At 34.0% G+C, this 19,754-nt stretch overlaps 1 protein-coding gene across 1 annotated transcript in view; it reads left to right on the forward strand.

The window, feature by feature from the left end:
- Positions 1-19,754, forward strand: part of LOC129940811 (tyrosine kinase receptor Cad96Ca) — a 310,897-nt gene that overhangs the window by 267,636 nt on the left and 23,507 nt on the right. The window contains exons 10-11 of the mRNA XM_056049311.1: positions 6,298-6,437; positions 12,378-12,483. Of these exons, the coding sequence (XP_055905286.1) occupies positions 6,298-6,437; positions 12,378-12,483 (246 nt within the window). The remainder of the gene's footprint in view (positions 1-6,297; positions 6,438-12,377; positions 12,484-19,754) is intronic.

The following is a 19,754-nucleotide window of genomic DNA, read 5'->3' on the forward strand; positions in this document are numbered from 1 at the left end:
ATTACAATCTTGAAATAGCTTGAAATAGCTACTTGCATTTCACCCCTTAAACAATGAACGGTAATACTTTCATCTTTAGCTATGATCAACAGTATAACCTCGAACTTAAGTTCGCCTATACTGAGAGAGATTCATTCTTTAGTCGTACTAAGCGAATGTCAAATTCTTTATAATACTCTGTCTTTTTATGTCATTGTATCCATTTTAGCAACACTTTGAAGCTCATATTGAGTCCTTGGCGTGGAAGCCTACAAAAAATTCCATGATTGAGTTTTTATGTATGTACACACAAAATTATTTTTAAAAATAGTCTTTACAATTTTCCTTGAAATAAAATATCGTGACAAGAAATCGTATTGACTCCGAGAAAGTGCTCCTTCTTATTCGTATGACCTAATCATAAGCTATAGAGTACCAATATCCATACTTCTACTTAAAAAGTACTAAATTTTAAAAATAAAAATTTTAATTTTAATCCCTCAAAATGTAATAAAGCACATTTCTATTTTATCAATTACATATCAAACCTAAGTATGATTTTATAAATGATCATTTTTCCTTATTTACTGTTGCCCTATAAATTGGTAAGGCCAAGAAACTCATAAACTACAAAGGAAAATATTTTACAAATTATTTTATTTCCCTTATTGCTTTTGACTATAAAATTCATTAATTTTCAAACAATTGAAGACATTTCAAAAAGGATAAATTTGAATAAACAAATACACTCAGAACTATAAACATAAGAAAAATTGCAAAATATTGTCACGCATATTTGGCTCAAATAAAATAAAATATTTATATAAATACAAACAAAATAATATTGAATATTTTGTCAATTGCAAATATATACACAACATTCTCAATGTTTAGATATCCTTTTATTCTATATAGTTTTATAGGTATACAAGGATAAAGGATCAACATCTTGCCTGGCTGTTGATATTGCTTTTTGTTTCTCTCTCCAGAAACAAGTTTCATATTCAAAATAATATTGAACGAAGACATAAATTCCAAAAACCTTACACATAGTGTTTATCTATGCATTATGTCCTTGTACATTTGTATATATCGACTATAGAATCGAACACCATGTCTCTCTGAGCTCTAAATGATTTCCAAATATGAAAAAAAAGTACCAAACTATAGAATATTGCTTTTCAAAACTTTGTTATTTCTCTAAGTCTCTCCATAAGTTGAGCTGCAATATGTTGTTGTTTGTTGAGAATAACCACAGACAATATAAGGAAACAACACAATGTGAGCAGAACTTTTATATCTATGTATGTCTTCTCGGTATATGAATAGGAAACACCTTATGCACCAATACGTTTTCATTGCCAATAACCAATGGTATCGTTTTCAATGATCAACATAAATAATATTATTCACTTTATTGAAATTGAAAACTATGCCAAACATTGTTGTCCTTATGTCCTTTGAATATATTGTACTTGCACTTGTACCTACACCAAAAAGGATAACAATAACAAAAACAATAACTATATAGACAATAGACATAGGCATGTAAATGCGTATTATTTTTTCATCTTGTTTTAGGAATTCGCAAACCAGAAGCTACCAAATAATATTGGCTTTTTTTAATTTGATAGAAAAAATATACTTTTTCTAAAAGAAATTGTAGACACAGGAAATGAAACAAGATATCAATGTATTCAAGTAGATAAAAAGGCATCGAAAAAAGGTATTCAAATTCAAATAGGCAAAGACAACTTAGTCTAATTTGAGTCATATGTCAATAGAAAGTGGTTTTTGAAATATGGTCTCTTGGTTTACCCAAAATTGACACTTCTCTCCAATTTTGCTTTTAATTATATGTAAGAAGATATTGAAGGGTCCTTAAATTTGTGAAACAGAACGTTTTTCTGTCAAATCAATTATTGTTATAGTTTTAAAATGGACGATAAATACTCTATCTTTTAAAAACTTGTAAAAACAATTTAGTAGTAACGAATTGCACTGAGGTTGCTACGAGCTGTCAAACTCTATTCGCGATCCACATACCATCCACACTGCAACGAACAAAGTGTTCGCGCCACTCTTGTTTTGTTTTTGTGTGAAAGACCGAGAAAAATATGGAGAAAAGGGAAATTCAATTCGTCACTGACTGCAAATAGAAATAAAGCCCATGTGAAAGAAAAGTCAAAATATGCGGTCATCCACAGTTCGCAGTTTGTAGTTCATAGCTCATGTGCAATATGCTTAGGCAGGTCCTTACATTTTTTAGCTTTTTTTGTATCTTTGAAGAAATTTGGATTATATGGAAAATTTTGTTAATTGTCTTCAATTATATTTATTCATTTTATTATTCGGTACATTCTAATAGTTGTTGAAAGTCTAAGAAATTTAAAACCAACGATGGAGTTCCACAAGATAGTCATTTAGAACCCATTCTTTTTATTATACTCATGAGGAATTCAACGTATGTTTTGAAACACTTTAAGTCCATAATAAACGTGAATGATGTTAAAATCTTCAAAACTAATTCAAATAAACGTGATTTTAAGATTGATATTTTAGTTATTAAGGTCTTTAAATATGAAACCGATGATCCTTATCAACAAGCTTCCTACGATTTTCTGAGTATTGAGAAAACACATTCTTATTTCATGTCTTACTTTTTATCTTATTTTTATATTAAAAACAAAAAGGTGCCATGCGACGCACACTGATAACTCGGATTGGTTCAAGAAAATCCCAAAATAAATGCTGGCGTGCCGCAGGGCTCTGTTCTATTTCCAGAACTTTTCCTCATGATCTCCTGTCTGCAACTTCTAATCCAATACATTGTTTCGATGACATAAGTACTCTTAGCTTTTCATATTGAGTTTCAGGCTCACATCCTTCTTCTTCAGATGTGGAATTGCAACGAAAAAGTAAGATAAGTTCAATAAATTCCAACCTAAACAGAATTGTACAATTAGGATTAAAAAACCGCGTGGAATTTAACTCTACGAAAACTCCATTCTGCGTATCGGAGTATTTGGATGGACCTTTTGAAGATTGTGCCTCTAATGTTGATGGTAGAGTTTTGCACAATTATTTCAAGAATGGTATTGGAGAAGTCGCATGGCAGTACATCGCCTTGTCGAAAACCTTTTTGACATCAAATGAATCGATGACCTTGAGAGAGCAACGTGCATTCTTCATCGTCATTCTACACAAACGGATAAGTTTGACAGGGATGCCAAAACTAGACATTGCTCTGTAGAGCTCTTCCCTATAGATGCTTTCATACGCGGCTTTAAAATCGATAAACAGATGGTGGGTATCGATTTGAAGTTCCTGGGGTTTTTCCAAGATCTGCCGTAGTGTGAATATTTGATTGATAGTGGACTTTCCTGGTCTGAAGCCACACTGATAAGGACCTATTAGGTTGTTGACGAATGGCTTCAGACGTTCATATAATACGGCAGAGATGGTCTTATATGCAATGTTAAGAAGACTGATACCTCTGTAGTTGGAGCAATTTAGATGGTCTCCTTTTTTATGTATCGGGGAAACTATTCTGAAATTCCTCTCATCGGGCATTCTTTCTTCCAACCATATTTTCATCGCCTACTGCTTTCAATAGTTTGGCAGCGATGCCGTCAGCTCCAGCTGATTTTTTATGATACGCAGATGATACTTGGAAGATTAAAGCGTGATGTGAGTGGATCGTTTTTGAGCATTGTGACGGAAGCCTAGAAGATGGGTTTAGTGGTCAATGAGTGCAAGACTAAGTATATGCTGTCATCAAAAAAGAACATTGAACTACGACACGTCTTGGACAAAGCGTCACGATTAACAGCTATAACTTTAAGGTGGTTCAGGACTTTGTCGACCTAGGCACCGCTACAAATTTAGACAACAGATGGAGAATAGAGGAGAAGATATAACGACGAACTGTAAGGGCTTTACAGCTTGACTGACCTAGTTAACAGAATTAAAGTCCAACGACTTTGATGGTTAGGTCAAGTAGAGCGGATGGACATTAACGCTCCAGCCTGGGACGAGGGACGGCGCAGTAGAGGAAGACCGTGACTCAGGTGGTGCACTCAGGTGGGTGAATACCTCAACCAACTTGGCGTGCGAAACTGGAGACAGCTAGCTAGGGACCGAGCTGAGACGCATGTTGGTTGAGGCCCAGGTCCTTCACGGACTGTAGCGCCACCTTAAGTAAGTAAGTGAGAAAACCTAATGCTGTCTTGGATTGTTAAAGTGAGATATATCCTCCTTGCCATTATCCATGAATGGCACTTGCATCGCATCGAGGAGACTGAACATCTCAATATTCTCTGTATACGTATTTGGATGGAACTCTAGAATTGCCTCACGAAGATTGTGCAACTTAAAAAACAACTGCTGTCCTAATGCAGTGGGAATTCCTACTTTAAGTCCATTTGGTTTTACCCAGCTACGAAAGTCATGAAATTAATACAGCATCTAAGTGCTGAGCTCAACTGTCGTACATCAAACCATATTTTTCTTAAAAACCTAGTGCCTTAAAGCTTAAAAGTCAATAAATACAGAAACGCTAAACAGTTCATCTTCCCATTTTCCTCAAGATTCGTCGAGATAATTCGATTTTGATTCGAAAAATCAACTTCAGAATTTTCGCATTTTGGGCCAATAATCTAATAATTGCGTTAAAATACTTAACCGATATCAAGGTTTTGGTATGATTGGACAAAAATGAGGCTTGTTCAGCTTTTACGGTGAATAAGATTGTGGATATAAGCTGCGATTTATGATTTCTTCTGGTCAGATATTTATGTGGCCGACGGCGTTTATTTTCAACAAGACTGTGCTACTGTTAGCGCAAGCAATAGAATCCAATGCGAAGATTTGGAGTATTTCATTTTCTATTACAAATAAATTTAATTCCATTGTTTTCTTTTAGAGGAAACTGTTTTTTTTTTAAATGAAACAAAACCTATTATTGGAAAATCTTGTTAACTTCGATGTTTTCAAAATATAATTGAAAACCGTTCCTTTTTTGTCTTAACCAAACCCTACTCCATCAATTCTTTAATTTACTGTCACCTTTTCAAATAAAATAAAATTTATAAATAGAATTGTTGCTCTTCATGTTCGTCCTTTATCATAAATCTATATATGAACATCATATAATTCCCCATTTCCGCTATTATAAATCCATCATAATTTCCCTGCATTTATGATAAGCCCATTTCAGAATAGAAAAACAAAATAAATATACGATCATCAAATTTGACAAAATATCCATATTATCGTCAATAAGTTTTCCTTTATCAGGTCATATCCTCTAAACACCAAATAAGCATTACAACCCACAAAAATACCTTAAACCCATCCATAAAACCCTCATCCCTTCCTCACACGGCCCCCGGGGGGGTTTTTCGAACCAACAAAATTAAATGATTGTTGAAAAATCATGCAAACGGGACAATATCTATGCAAATGAACCCCCTTGACAAAAACTCGTTACACCTTTCACGATCTCATTTCAAAAACATTGTCATCTTCATGTATCCTTTTTTGTAGTATAAGTACGATACGATACGTGTGTGAGTGGGTGTATGTGTGTGAAGCTATAGAAATTGGGCTTAAATGAAAAAATGTCCTTAATATAACCAAAAGCATCAGGATGTAGATGTACGTTGCGTCAGCGGCGGCGGGGGCGGCGGCGGCGAAGTACTCTTTCTTAGGCGTATTAAAAATTCACCTATTCTGGGTTTCAGTTTTCATTTATTCAATAAAATTGGATGTGCGTAGCGTCGTCTTCGTCATCGTCGTCGTCTTCGGATACCAAGGATAAACAGCCGCTCCTTAACATCCCCATTTTCAACAAACTAAGGAACAAAGAAGATACATTTTATATACCGACAAAATACGGATCTTTGCGTTATTTTGGCTAAAAGATTTCTTCCTTCCCGCCTGGCATGAGGCGCAGGGTATATTCGTCAGTGTATACAGTATACAGAGCACATAGTAATATAACAAAGGTACTATCTAACGAACGTACCTTTACGTGCACTTAAGGCGTAATAATATGTTCAATGGCTATAAAACGTTTCCAAGGATGTAATATCGGAAATTTGAATAAATTTTCACACTTCAACCGTCCTGCTTGTAACAAGTAAATCCCGCCCTGCTCATTCCAATGAGGCGTGTTTTTTCTTCTTTTTTTTAGTACGGTGCGGTGGTGGCGGCTCGACGTTGCTTAAATAACTTACATATATTTGTTTTGCTTTGGCTTTGTTTGCGTTAATCCTTGAATAATTTTGATTTTTTTCTTTACTTTTGTATTTTCAGGTTATGAAGTCACTGGAGCCCCATATAAATGTTGTACGCCTTTTGGGCTGCTGTACTGATAAGGATCCAATTTTCGTGATAATCGAATATGTAAATCGAGGAAAACTTCAAACGTACTTGCGGAACTCGCGTGCAGAAAGGTAAGAGTGTTTAGATTTTTGTTGTTGTTTTTGTTTTATTTTGAGCTTTTTTTTAAAATCCTTACACGAACGGTTTTAAGGATTCTATGAAACCAAAATGTTTGTTTTTGGTTTTCGTGCACGCATACAAATTTCTCGTTTTTTTCCATTTTTTGATGTTGTATTTACTTCCCTAGCCATGGATTTAATTCTAAAGAAGGATTTTATTTATAAGCATTGCAGGAAATGGGCAAACAAAAAGCCTCACAGAAAAGCCTCAAGAATTTAAACGCAACCATAAAATAGAAAATCTGAAATTTTTCTATAAAATGTGTTTGTTATTTTGCATGAAGCACTGCATGGAAATGAGCCAGTGAGTAAATAAGATGAAAATAAGTTTAAAAAAAGTACGTATACGCCCAAGTGAGTGGTTCGAGTGTAATTTAAATTTTTGTGAGATATGAATTACATGCATAGATTTTGCATTAGATTATTTTTCTGCTTGTCTGGGAAATGTTTTGAACTTCAAAAGACAAACACAGGAATGATGTTAATGATGCGTTAATACGGCTTTGCTTTGGGTTGATTTGTTTTTGGAGCTGGAGATTTGGAATATAAACGAATTTAAGGCTATTTAATTTTTTCGAAACTTACAAAATATGAGTTTTTTAAAGTGTTTCTGGTATGGAATCTACTAAGGTGATTATTGATACATGACAATCCAGTTCAGCTATGTAAAGTGATAGTGATACATAAAAAGCTGTAAAACAGACCTTTTTTGTTTAAAAAACACATCCTTTCGACCAACAATAGCTTACGACATTCGATAAAAACACAAGCAGAGTAAGAATTGATACTTTTTTTACATTGATGAACATTTGTTTTGAACGTCTGCACATTGTAATGAGTGGAATATATTGAGCCTGGTAAAACATTCTACATTCGTGTAGTACGGCTAAAAAAAGAATTTCTCTACTTAACAGTACGTCCGAAATTGGACCCAAAAGTAAACTGATGGGCATTCCTAGCAGTACGGGTATTAAGGTTGAATTGTTTAAGGGGAGGAATGCAACTGGCTATTGCAATAGAGCATTGTTTATAAAAACAACGATAAAATAATGAAAGGCATGAGACCTTGAGGCGGTGTTCAAGAGAAGCAAATGTTTAGGTAAGGGAACGATCTCCAATTTAGAGCTCATTTTTCAATTCTATGTAGAAGAATCCAGTACGTTATTGGAGCACCAGCACAAATATAAGAGTTATACTCAAGTTTTGGATGAATAAAAACTTTGTAAATTATAACCAGATCAGAAGGGGTAAAAATCTTCTTGAATCTTCGGAGAAAACGTTAACACTTAGCAGCATTTTAAGCGATGTCGAATATATGATCAGTCTACAACAGGTGGTTTGTGATGCACTTACCTAGAATTGAAAGCTGCCCAGTCTCTTCGATGTAAGAACCACGCATGGATAGAGGCATTGGGGGAGGATTACATTTTAAGGACAGAAGACAGCATTTAATTTTCGAAGCATTAGATTCTACACGGTTTTGAATCACCATTAAACAATGCTGTCAAGATCAGAGTATAATGAGCTTATCATACGCTGCCGTTGAAGTTCCACCTCCGATGGACAAGGATGTGAATCTAGATATAAATAAAAAAAGCGAAGGGTGCTGTCTTGGCTAAACGAATAATGGATTACAAGTGGCAGACAAGAGACCGTTTATGAATATGAAGAAGAGACTCGGAGATAAAACGGAGCCCTGGGAAATACCAGCATTTGTTTTATGAATTTCAGACTTGAAACCATCCAATACAACTTGTATTGAACATAAAGAAAGGTAATTTCTTATCCAACAAAGAAGGGATTCGTCAATACCAAACTCTATCAAATGCCTTTGGAAAAATGCAGTTTTAGTACACTTGGAAAGGGACCAGTAGAATGGGACAGATGGAAAAGCATACGCAGTGGTTTTGCCAAGGATGAAGAACACCTCTTTAGAACAATAGCAGAGATAATATCTATGCTAGCGGAATTGTGAATGTCAAAATCTTTTAGTACCTACTCTAGCAACTGTACAAGTGTGCGAAAGAAGATTTGTTCCATAGAAACGTTTACGCTTTCAAGTACAGGAGGAATTATGTCACTCATTGGCAGCATCGAATTACAAGCAAACTGTACTGCAAGCAAATTTGCTTTATCAATCGAGCTTAAAAAATAGTGTCATTGGAAACGAGCGTAGCAACTGACGATGACGTATTGTTGCTCATATTTTTTACAAATGACCAGAAATTTGTACTACCTTTGGGACATTGTAGTATATTTTGCCGTAATTTCTGGTCATGCAAAAATTGAATGCTTGGTATATGTCCGTTACAAGTCTTTCCAGCTTGTTTGAACTTGTGTCAGTCTTCCTTAGTAGGGTTGGTTTTATAAATCCGGAAACTTAAAATATTTTATAGGAACTACTTTGAAATCGCACCATGGCAACAATGAATTTTGAAAATTCTAGACTGAAATTGTTCAATCGAATTGAATTGAGTTGAATTATCTTACACAGACGGAAAAGAAGGTGATAGTCAATTTTGCCATCAAAAATTATGATAGTCGATTATCACTTTAGCTGAATACACGCCATATTTTTGAAGAAATTCGGTATCATAGTTTGATTTCATAACCTTACGCCAGTTTTGATCAAATTGTTAAACTTATGTATGAAGCGCACTTTACACTTTAATTTGATTTTTTTTTGTTGGAAAATATGTCACGATCATATGTTCATAGTCCTGACTATATAGCATGTGTTGTTTTTATGCAAGAGGCATAAAAATTGGACTTGTGTTTGCGTACTCTCCGATTTTTTCAAAATTACTTAGTTTTGATCAGGAGCAGCACCGCAAGAACATTACCGAAGACATGTTGAACGGCGTAAATGATGATCCTGATCTGCTCAAAAGGGTTATAACTGCTGACGAATCATGAGTATATGGTTATGACGTCGAAACTAAAGACCAATCATCCCAATGGAAGCATCCAGGAGAGCCAGGACCGAAAAAAGCACGCCATGTTCGTTCAAATGTGAAGGTTTCGCTCTCGCTTTTCTTTGATTACCATGCCAATGTGCATGGAGATTTAATACTACAAAGGCGTACAGTAAACAAGAAGTATATTACTTTGAAGTTTATGCATTTGCATAAATCAATAAGCAAAAAACGGCTGGAAATGTGAAAAGAACATTCAATGATATTGCACAATGATAATGCACCTGCACAGAAGTCGTTATTAGGGAGTAGTTTTTTGGCAAAAATCAGTATTTCCATCATGCCTCACACTTGGCCCCCTGTTACTCTTTCCTCTTCCCTAAATTAAAAAGGCCCATGAAAGGACGACAATTTGCACGATTGAGAAAATTAAGGCTACATGGCTGAAGAAGCTCAAGGCAATACCCAACAGTTAATTTCGGAAGTGTTTTGACGCCTGGAAAAAGAGCTGCCACACGTGCATTGTTTTGGAGAGGGGATTATTTTGAAGGGGATAACCTTATAACTGAAATTAAAAAAAAAAATAATAAAAAGTCTTTTTACATCACACCTCGTATACTCGGAATACTTACTTGCTTACTTAAGGTGGCGATACAGTCCTATGTGAACTAGGGCCTTACCCAACAAACTTCTCCATCTAGCTCGGTCCCTAGCTATTTACATTAAAGGTGTTTTCTCAAATTAGCTTTTCGGATTCTGTAGAGAGGACCTCCGTTCCTAACAGATTTACTCGCACAGGGGAATGGTTGAGAGTTCTCAACGGACTGTTGAGCGAAGAATATTTAGAGCATTGTGAATAAATTTCATTTTTCATTAACACGCTTTCAAATAATATGAACTGAGAACAATATCTCAACTGTATCAGCTAGTATTAGTGATGCCCGTGAATTATCGATTCGTGCCATTCGCAGCTATTGGGCCTCTGTCACTCCTCTAAGTGGACAATTTTACAAAAGACTTTAGCTGTGAACGTTCAACGTATACAGCTGGTGCTAGAATAGAAGCCAAACGGCCTACCACAATGTCAATTTTTGGTGAATGCGCTTTGAAAAAAAAAAGGTTTAACATAAGGCTTTGCTTTGTCAATTTGTAATGCGACTTCTTCAACATCGTTCTGGAAAGAATTGTGCAAAACGCAACCGTCAATACTAGAGGCACAATTTTCAAAAGATGATCTTGCATTATTAAAAGATCAAAATATGATGTAAGTTTAGCGCTTTTAAGCATTGCAACGGAAGCGTAAAAAATGGGTTTAGTGGTCAATGAGGGCAAACGACGTCTTGGACAAAATTTCACCATGGAAACTTTGAGGCACTGCTATAAATTCGGACAACGACACCAGCGCTGAAATCAAACGAAGAATAACTCTTGGACATCGCTGCTTCTTTGGATTTAGAAGGCAATTGAGGACTAAAAAAGTCCTTTCTCGATCAACTAAAATCACCATCTATAAGATACTCTTCATCCCGGTTCTCATTTATGATGCGAAGGCCTGGACCTTATCAAAGAAAGATATGAGAGCATTTTAGGATGCTTGGAGAGAAAGACTCTTTGGGTGATTTTTGCAGAGATGGAAAGTGTAGGAGAAGATACAACGACGAACTGTACGGCAAAACCACTCGTTAAAAGAATAAAACTCCAAAAGCTAATATGGCCAATCCCGAAAGGCGGTGCGGTAGAGGAAAACCGCAGCTCAGGTAGCGCATGCAGGTTGGAGAGGACCTCAACCAACTTGGTGTGCGAAACTGAAGACAGCTAACTAAAGGCCAAGCTTGCTGGAGACGCATGTTGATTGAGGTTTAGGTCACCTTAAGTAAGAAAGTAAGAGCTCACTCACTTTGCCATATGACGCTACCGCGTGTAAAAATTGATGAGCGAATTCAGTGAGCATTTTGATTCACGTTGGGGCTGGTCAATTGGCCGCCCTAATCGTGCGATTTAAAGCCTCCAAACAATTTTGTGTGGTGCTATGTTAAGGCTCTGAAGCGCCAAGCCTATTTTAATTGAGACTCTGGAAACCAATATTGAAGCATTTATTCGTGCGAATAAAGTATAAATAGCGCTAAGTGGATGGACTATTTAAGATGCATCCACAGTCAACATTCCCATGAAATAATCTTCAAACATTAGACTATATCGACCGTTTCAATTTTTTTTGCGTTCCTAAAAATTTTATAAGCACAGTTCTTCAGCAGTTTAAAATAAAGTTCTTGGAACGAATATTTGTACATGGAACAGAAATAACTGAATGAAATTTAATGAAACAAAAATTAGTTTTTCCTGTATTTAAAGAGGAATATAAGAAGCTTGTAACTTTTTTAATAAAAATGCATTGCAAGATAATTCTATACAGAAAAAAACTAAACTTAAACTATTTTAAAGAAGCTCAAAAAAAACTCCTTATCAAACTCTTCTCTGTTCTAGTTTCTCTTCTGTAGTTATTACCATACTTTCAGTATTATTACACATCAAGCAAGTAGTCATATTAAATTTTATTTGCATTTCAAACATCGAAACAGTAAAACTACTAGTATCTTCAAGCTCATCACAAACGATGTCGCGACGTCTACGTCAACATACACTCTCTCTTGCTTCATATTGAATCGATGTCATCCTTTTCTGGAGACAACCGCGGTATCAACAAAATACTACGGGTATTGCCTTATTCAAATAAATGCTCACCTTCTTCTTCATATGTATATGTAGGTTTCAATCGCGTGGCACGACTTAGACATAGACACAATATAACCCCAATCATCCTTCCTTATATCTTTTCCCAGACCAAACTACCTAAATACCTACTTTTTCTTCCCTCGTTTTCGTTGTTTTATTTTGTATGCTTTTTTTTGAAAACAAAATACAAACTTTCAGCATGTGCCGTTTTAATACTCTCATGACCATTTTGCCTTTATTGCAGACATTATGGCAACACACACGGAAAATCGAATATCCTGACGTCGGGCGATTTAACATCATTCATGTATCAGGTTGCCAAGGGTATGGATTACCTAACATCCCGTGGGGTAAGTAGAGTATTATTATACTAAAGTATACCTTAACAATCTGACTATACTCCTTTAGCTCCTATCACACAAGTCTTGAGTATATCGCTGGTGTGTTTAAATTCTATAGTTATAGTTTCTTTTATAGTCTAGCTATGAGCTTCACTTCTCTCAGGAAGCATCATCAGGCTTCGAAAACGATATAAAACTGAAGATAGCAAAAATAAAACGAAAACTTATAAATCCAGCACGAGTCACGCAAAATATGAACTCCAAAAAAAGGAGATAACGAAATGAGTGCACTCCTTTTTTGTTGTTGTTGTTGGTTTCCTGATATATTTTCGTCTAGGATAAAGAGGAATTCAAGTACGAAATTTTTGGAACTAGGGTACGCTATAGTTTGTGCCACTTTACTACAATCGAGTCGAGAAAAAGAAGATAACTTTTCAGGAATTTCCGATTTGGATGTTCAATTCTGCCAGTTACCACAATTTTTCGTATAGGTATCGAAAGTCTGGGGCACGAGTCCTATGTGAACTTATATAGGGTGTTAAGTGTTTTGTCAATAAATTGATTTTATTCATCTCATAAAAAGTGTATCAAGATCAAATTTGTAAATCATAAAGAAAACTACATCAAGGACGAATCCCATTTTCAAAATATTCCATCCTAAGAGATATAAATAACAACCTTCAAAACTTTCTAACTCAAGTAAGCCTTTGAAAAATCGAACAAAAGCCACAAAAAGAATCAAAAATGAAAAAGATTCAAAAATGACACACAAAATATCCTACACCCTGTGAATTCAAACAAAAATCGAGTTCACGGTGTGGAGCGGTGTCGGCGGTGATGCCAGCGTCGACGGGCGGTCGTATCCTGCACAAAAGGAAAGCGCAGACTTTGTTTTATTTTTATTTTTTACTTTTTTTGGGGTTAAAAAAGAAGGCTTTATGTTTTTCAAGAGGAACAAAACACACGTTTGGCCCGGAGATACGAGTAGTGAGTACCTAGTCGTATAGTTGGTACCTATGACTTTTGCAAAAGAGTAGACTATATCACTATACTCTACGTGGCTCTGGTAGTCTCTTGGCCTTATTCGAGAACTCGAGCTCTAGTATGGATATTCCGTTATTTGAAAGTGCAGTGAGAAGAGCAGAGTATATACTTTATAGTATAATCTCAAGGGTGCAATCCGTAATGGTTTGTGAAATGTATTTGAAAGTTTTATTTTCAACAAGAGCTCACTTTCCATCTCTGCTCTTGCTCTAACTGTATCTCCATTCTATGTACATACCTCTCTATGGTACCTTTAGCATCCAGCGCCATAGAATGCCAGACGCACAAAGCGATAACTCCAGGAGGCAAGCCAAGCCCAAAGAGCTAATGTTTGAACAGTGTAGTGTAGTAGTACAGTGGAACACCTAGTTTGTTGAGAGAGAGTCAGAGTATACAAAATCCTTTTGCCATCAGTTAACGTGGGGAGTGAAGCGTTGAGGGTTCAGAGGTTAGATGAGGTGAGATGGTGCGGTAGGGCTTGGTATGTTCTGCGTTCACCTGTTGAATCAATTTGCCGCAAAAGGATAAACAAAATGCAGTCAGTCGGGGACTAACGATGATTTCTCTTCTCGTTTCGAGTAAATTGGATTAACTTTAAGTACATTAACCCACACCTGGAGTAGGTACCTGATATAATATTATATCCAAGGGTTTCTTCTCCCAGTCACTCGCTGATGGTTGTATCTGCAAGTGTATAGAAAACAGGATGCTTGTCGTCGTAGTCGTCGTCGTCGCGTCCTTGATGCTTTCCTATATCCACCTCCACCGTTACCGTCACCGCCACCGCGTGCCACTATGAACCATGGCATCTACCATCTACCAACATACCTAGGTTGGGTAGTACCACTGTAGCACCTGGTGATGGTGGACTATGTGAGAATTATATCAAACAGATTTAAAAATGATAAATTTCATTTCGTCTGTCTCGGGGGGATTGTTGCGGATTTAGGTGAAACTGTGCATAACAGGGAAAGATCCTGAAAATTGAAAATGAATACTCTTGCCATCTCTGTCTCTGACATTGTGAATGTAATATTCTTTCTCTATTTCTCTTTTTATATAAAATATAGTAACCAACAACAAGGAGCGAAGGATTGGCAGGACTGTTATTGCAGGATAATAGTATATGTTGTGTGTGGGACTGGATTTATTTATTTTAATACATTTTATTTTTTGAATTTATTTATTTTTCATTGCACATGGCACAGATGTTGTGATAAATGAAGAAAAAAATAATTTTTTTAAAAAAGGTTTTTTACGAAAAGCTTGAAGGTATATTAGTATCTATTTCTTACTTTACAGATTTTGTGTTATAAAACTTTAAGGAGATAATATTACATGTAGGAGTAGGAGTATTCTGCGAATATCCCAGAGCCTGATAAAACTTGTTCTTTGAAATGTTTTGAATGCAGGTGCATAATTAAGTAGGTGGAAATAGTAAGATTTAATAGGATTTAAAATAATAGCTGGAATTTAAGTGGAAAAGGGTTAAAAATTATGAAATTAAAAAGGCTTAAAATTATAATTTTTAAAGATATTCGAGCAAAATTTTTAAGAACCTATTAGTAATGGTTTAACAATTTACTAGTAAGCAATTTGATAAACATAGCCATTTACTAAGGCAGTCCAACATTTTTACCCTTTGCTAACTAGTGAGTTGCTAATTGGCTTTTATTAAGAAACGAGCATCAGAACATGTCTAAAAAGTGACAGGTTGTGAAAATAAAAAAGAAACTACGCTTTAAGGATGGATTTAGTAAATTGTTAAGAGTTAAAGAAGCTAACTTTTTAGCCTAGTAAAATGGATTTAAATTTTCAAATTCTGCGCAAGATTTTTTAAACGAGTTAAGAGCTGAAGATCTAAGGAAAGAAACTGTTATATCTCTAAATAAAATAAGATCTTACAACATTTTGCAAAAGATCAGAATGAACAACATAGGTGTTGTTTTTAAAATTAATGTTTTAATTCTTGTATCTTAATTTTCTAATTCAATTTTCAATAAAAAATGTCTTTAGCGCTATACCACTTTGATTTCTATATTTTTAAAATATTAGTACTTGAAGTTGAGTAGTATGGAGTTTCCACCCTTTTTTGAACAAAAATTTAGACAGAATCGTAAGCTTAAACGCCTTATGGCAGAAAAGGGCTCTTAATTTAAAGTAAAAGCTTTCACTTTGCGAAAAAAATGATATTTCGGGCAACTTTTCAATTAGTTGTTATTTGTTTGACATTTCAAACCAATTTTCTACTGACATCTTCAATGCTGACAAAAAAATAGTCGCCAAAAAGCACCTTATTCAAATTTAAGAACGAGGCTGGGATGCGACATACACTGATAACTTCCCATCCCGTCGATCGATTTGTCTAGCCTAAAAGTTTGTAGGTTTACGTCTTGGGTTCGAAAAGTTGTCAGTTGAATTATCCTTAAAAATTACCTACAATATTTTTCATACAAGGAAATAGTAAAGTTTGAAAATCTAGTTTTGTTAAATAGATTTTTAGTCAAAAACAAATTTTTAGCAATTTTAGTAGCATTTCTTAATTTTTTACAAATTGGATGAATTAATTAATTTGATAGATATCAAGAACCGATCATCAATTTTTACCAAATTTGCATACTATTTCTTGTAGATTGTAGAAAAAACGGACTGTGAATTTTTATAAAACAAAAAACACTGAATATCGAAAACAATATTTTCTCTGAAAGAAAAAATTAAAGACAATATTTTAAATTTTTGAAAAGCTATTTGGGTCGAAAGAATTTTTACCAAGTCTTAGTATTGTTTTTGGTTTGGTTTTTATTTTTTGTAAAAAAATACTGTCAATTCGATTTTCTCAAAATTTTACCACATGTTAAAAACATTATTTTTCGTTGCATAAAATTATTTTGGAAATAAAATCGTTTTGTATACGTAAGATTGTCGAGGTGCCACATTTTTTTCAGTTTTTTTAATTTATAAAAAAACCGTTGATTGATTTTTTTCGGACGTTCACACTTACGCACAGCCATCTTTTAAAAAATCTTTTATTTCGACTCTAGGGACCTTAAACCTTCGAGAAATATTAAAGTTTTCAATTTGACATATCGTACACATTACAATAACTTCCAATGGGAAGTAGCCTTGTGAGTAACAAAAAACTTTTTGGACAAATATAAACTATACAAGTAGTTCAAGCTTAACAATTCCATCTTAAAGTTTGTTGGATTTTTGCACCTTTAGATTTGAATACCTTTACACATCAGAAATCTTTCATTTTTGCTATCGAATATCTTTCGTCTCCGGAGGTTGATTTCGCTTGAATTATTACCTTTACTATCTGATAGTAAGGTGGCATGAAGATCTTCAGATAATAAGTGATTTTAGTATTTAGTCAAATTATGAACCACAAAGTGACAAATGACGAGTGTCGGAAGCATACTCGTGAATTCATCGGGAATTCTTAAAAGTTTAGAGAAAGCAATATGTGTAAAATGGATAGCTCCGTCTATGCCTTTTCGATTGTAATTTTTTGGACACATGCTTGCTTAATGGGATATTAAACACACGATTTGGAGTTTAAGCTGGCAAAGGAAGCTTAAGCAACATTAATCAAGCTTTACTAGACGAAATCTTTTTGTTTCTAGCTCGAGCTTGTTGTTCATTAACATAAAACATAGGTCGGACTTAAAAGTCTATCCATTAAAACCTCCAAAAACAACAAAAAACAATAAATATTTTTTGACGCAAGTGAAAGGAAATCACACAAAATATTGTTTTAAATATTTTTTTAAAGTTTAAGCACTATAAATCGACAGACGGGGTGGGAAGTTATCAGCCTGGTCCACATTCCAGCCTTTTTTAACTTCCCATAGGAAGTTATTGTAATGGGTCCGATTTGTCAAATTGAAAATTTTGACATTTATCGACGTTTCAAGGTCCCTAGAGTCGAAATAAAAGATTTTTAGAAAGATGTCTGTGCGTGCGTGTGTACGTACGTTTGTACGTCCGTACGTCCGTACGTCCGCGACGTTTTTTTCGTCGTCCATAGCTCAAGAACCAGAAGAGATATCGACTTCAAATAAATTTTGTTATACAGATAATAAGGCAGAAAGATGCAGAAAGGGCTCTTAAGAAAATTGCGTGGGTGGTTTTTCTACCATAGCAGTTTGAAAAAAAGGTGAAAATTTTGGTTAACCCTAAATATCTTACGAACCAAAAACGCTAGAGACTTGAATTAAATTTTATATAATAGATTGTAACGTGATACCAAACAAGTATATTTTTTGAAAAAAATCAATATAACGGTTTTTTTTTTAAACCAATAAAACTGAAAAAAAAAAAATTGTCACAAAAATTTTACGACTGAAATATGATTTTATCTCTAAAACAATTTTGTGCAACGAAAAATAATGTTTTTGACATCTGATTAAATTTTGAGAAAAATCTAATTGACATTTTTTTTTATAAAAAATAAAAATCTAAAAAAAACATTACTCAAAGTTCGTAAAAATTGAATATCGATTCAAATATCTTTTCAAAAACATTAAATTTAGGCTTCAAACTTATTTTATCTTATAAGAAATATTGTTTTCAACATTCTGAAAAATTTTGAGAAAAATCGAATTGACAGTTTTTTTTACAAAAAATAAAAACCTAAAAAAAAATTTATAAAAGTGGGTAAAAATTGATTTTCGACTCGAATATCTTTTCAAAACTTTGAGATAATGGCTTTAATTTACTTTTATCTTTCAAAAAATCTTGTTGTCACATTCAGTTAAAGTTTGAAAAAATCGAATTGACAGTTTTTTTACAAAAAATAAAAACCTAAAAAAAAAATGTATAAAAGTTGGTAAAAATTGTTTTTCGACTCAAATATCTTTTCAAAACTTAGAGATATTGGCTTTTATTTACTTTTATCTTTCAGAAAATCTTGTTGTCAACATTAAGTTAAAGTTTGAAAAAAATCGAATTGACAGTTTTTTTTACAAAAAATAAAAACCTAAAAAAAAAAATTATAAAAGTTGGTAAAAATTGATTTTCGACTCAAATATCTTTTCAAAACTTTGAGATATTGGCTTTCATTGACTTTTATCTTTCAAAAAATCTTGTTGTTAACATACAATTAAAGTTTGAAAAAAATCAAATTGACAGTTTTTTTACAAAAAATAAAAACCTAAAAAAAAAATGTATAAAAGTTGGTAAAAATTGATTTTCAACTCAAATATCTTTTCAAAACTTTGAGATATTGGCTTTAATTTACTTTTATCTTTTAAAAAATCTTGCTGTCAACATTCAATTAAAGTTTGAAAAAAATCGAATTGACATTTTTTTTTACAAAAAATAAAAACCTAAAAAAAATTTATAAAAGTTGGTAAAAATTGATTTTTGACTCAAATATCGCTTTAAAAATTTTAAGTATTGGCTTTAAAGTAATTTTATCTCATAAGAAATATTGTTGGTAAAATTTAAAAAAAATCGAATTGACAGTTTTTGTTACAAAAAATAAAACTAAAAAAAAAACAATACTAAAACTTCGTAAAAATTTACTTTCGACTCAAATAGCTTTTCAAAACTTAAAAATATTGGCTTGAAATTTATTTTATTTCACAGAAAATATTGTTTTCGATATTCAGTAATTTTTATATAAAAATCCAACAGTCCGTTTTTTCATAAAAAATAAAATCTACAAAAAATAGTACGCAAATTTGGTAAAAATTGATACGAGTACATAAAGACAAACTTTTAAGCAAGAGAAATCGACAGACGGGATGGGAAGTTATCAGTGTGGGTCGCATCCCAGCCTCTTTTTTTTCTTTTAAATCGAAAAAAATAATTAAAGTGATCATTACTCATTTCTGGGCCATTTCGATCTATTAAACATTGACACTCTCATGCGATTAATTTTGGTCTTATTCGCTTTTCAACTGCAGAAAAACCTTTAAATAAACCAGAAACCAGCTTCTGCCCCTTAAAGTTGGTTCTTATTTGATCTACCGGGTGGGAAACAACTTCGGAATCAACGTTATTGACCTCTTCGCGGGAATCTGCAGTGTTGCTGTAGATGCCCAGTCTTATTGCAGTTCCAGCTTCGTGCTAGCCCGCCTCGCTGACTCCTTTGCACAGTAGCCTTCTGACAAGTGCATTCCTGGCCTTCTAATTATCTTACGCGATGCATGTTTTGGGAATCTTGTTCTGCAGCTTCCACAGCTCTCACAAAGGCTTCAACAGCAATTTGGTTTATTATTTCGTTACCA

Source organism: Eupeodes corollae, chromosome 1 (assembly GCF_945859685.1).
Source record: "Eupeodes corollae chromosome 1, idEupCoro1.1, whole genome shotgun sequence".
NCBI classification, from domain to species: domain Eukaryota; kingdom Metazoa; phylum Arthropoda; class Insecta; order Diptera; family Syrphidae; genus Eupeodes; species Eupeodes corollae.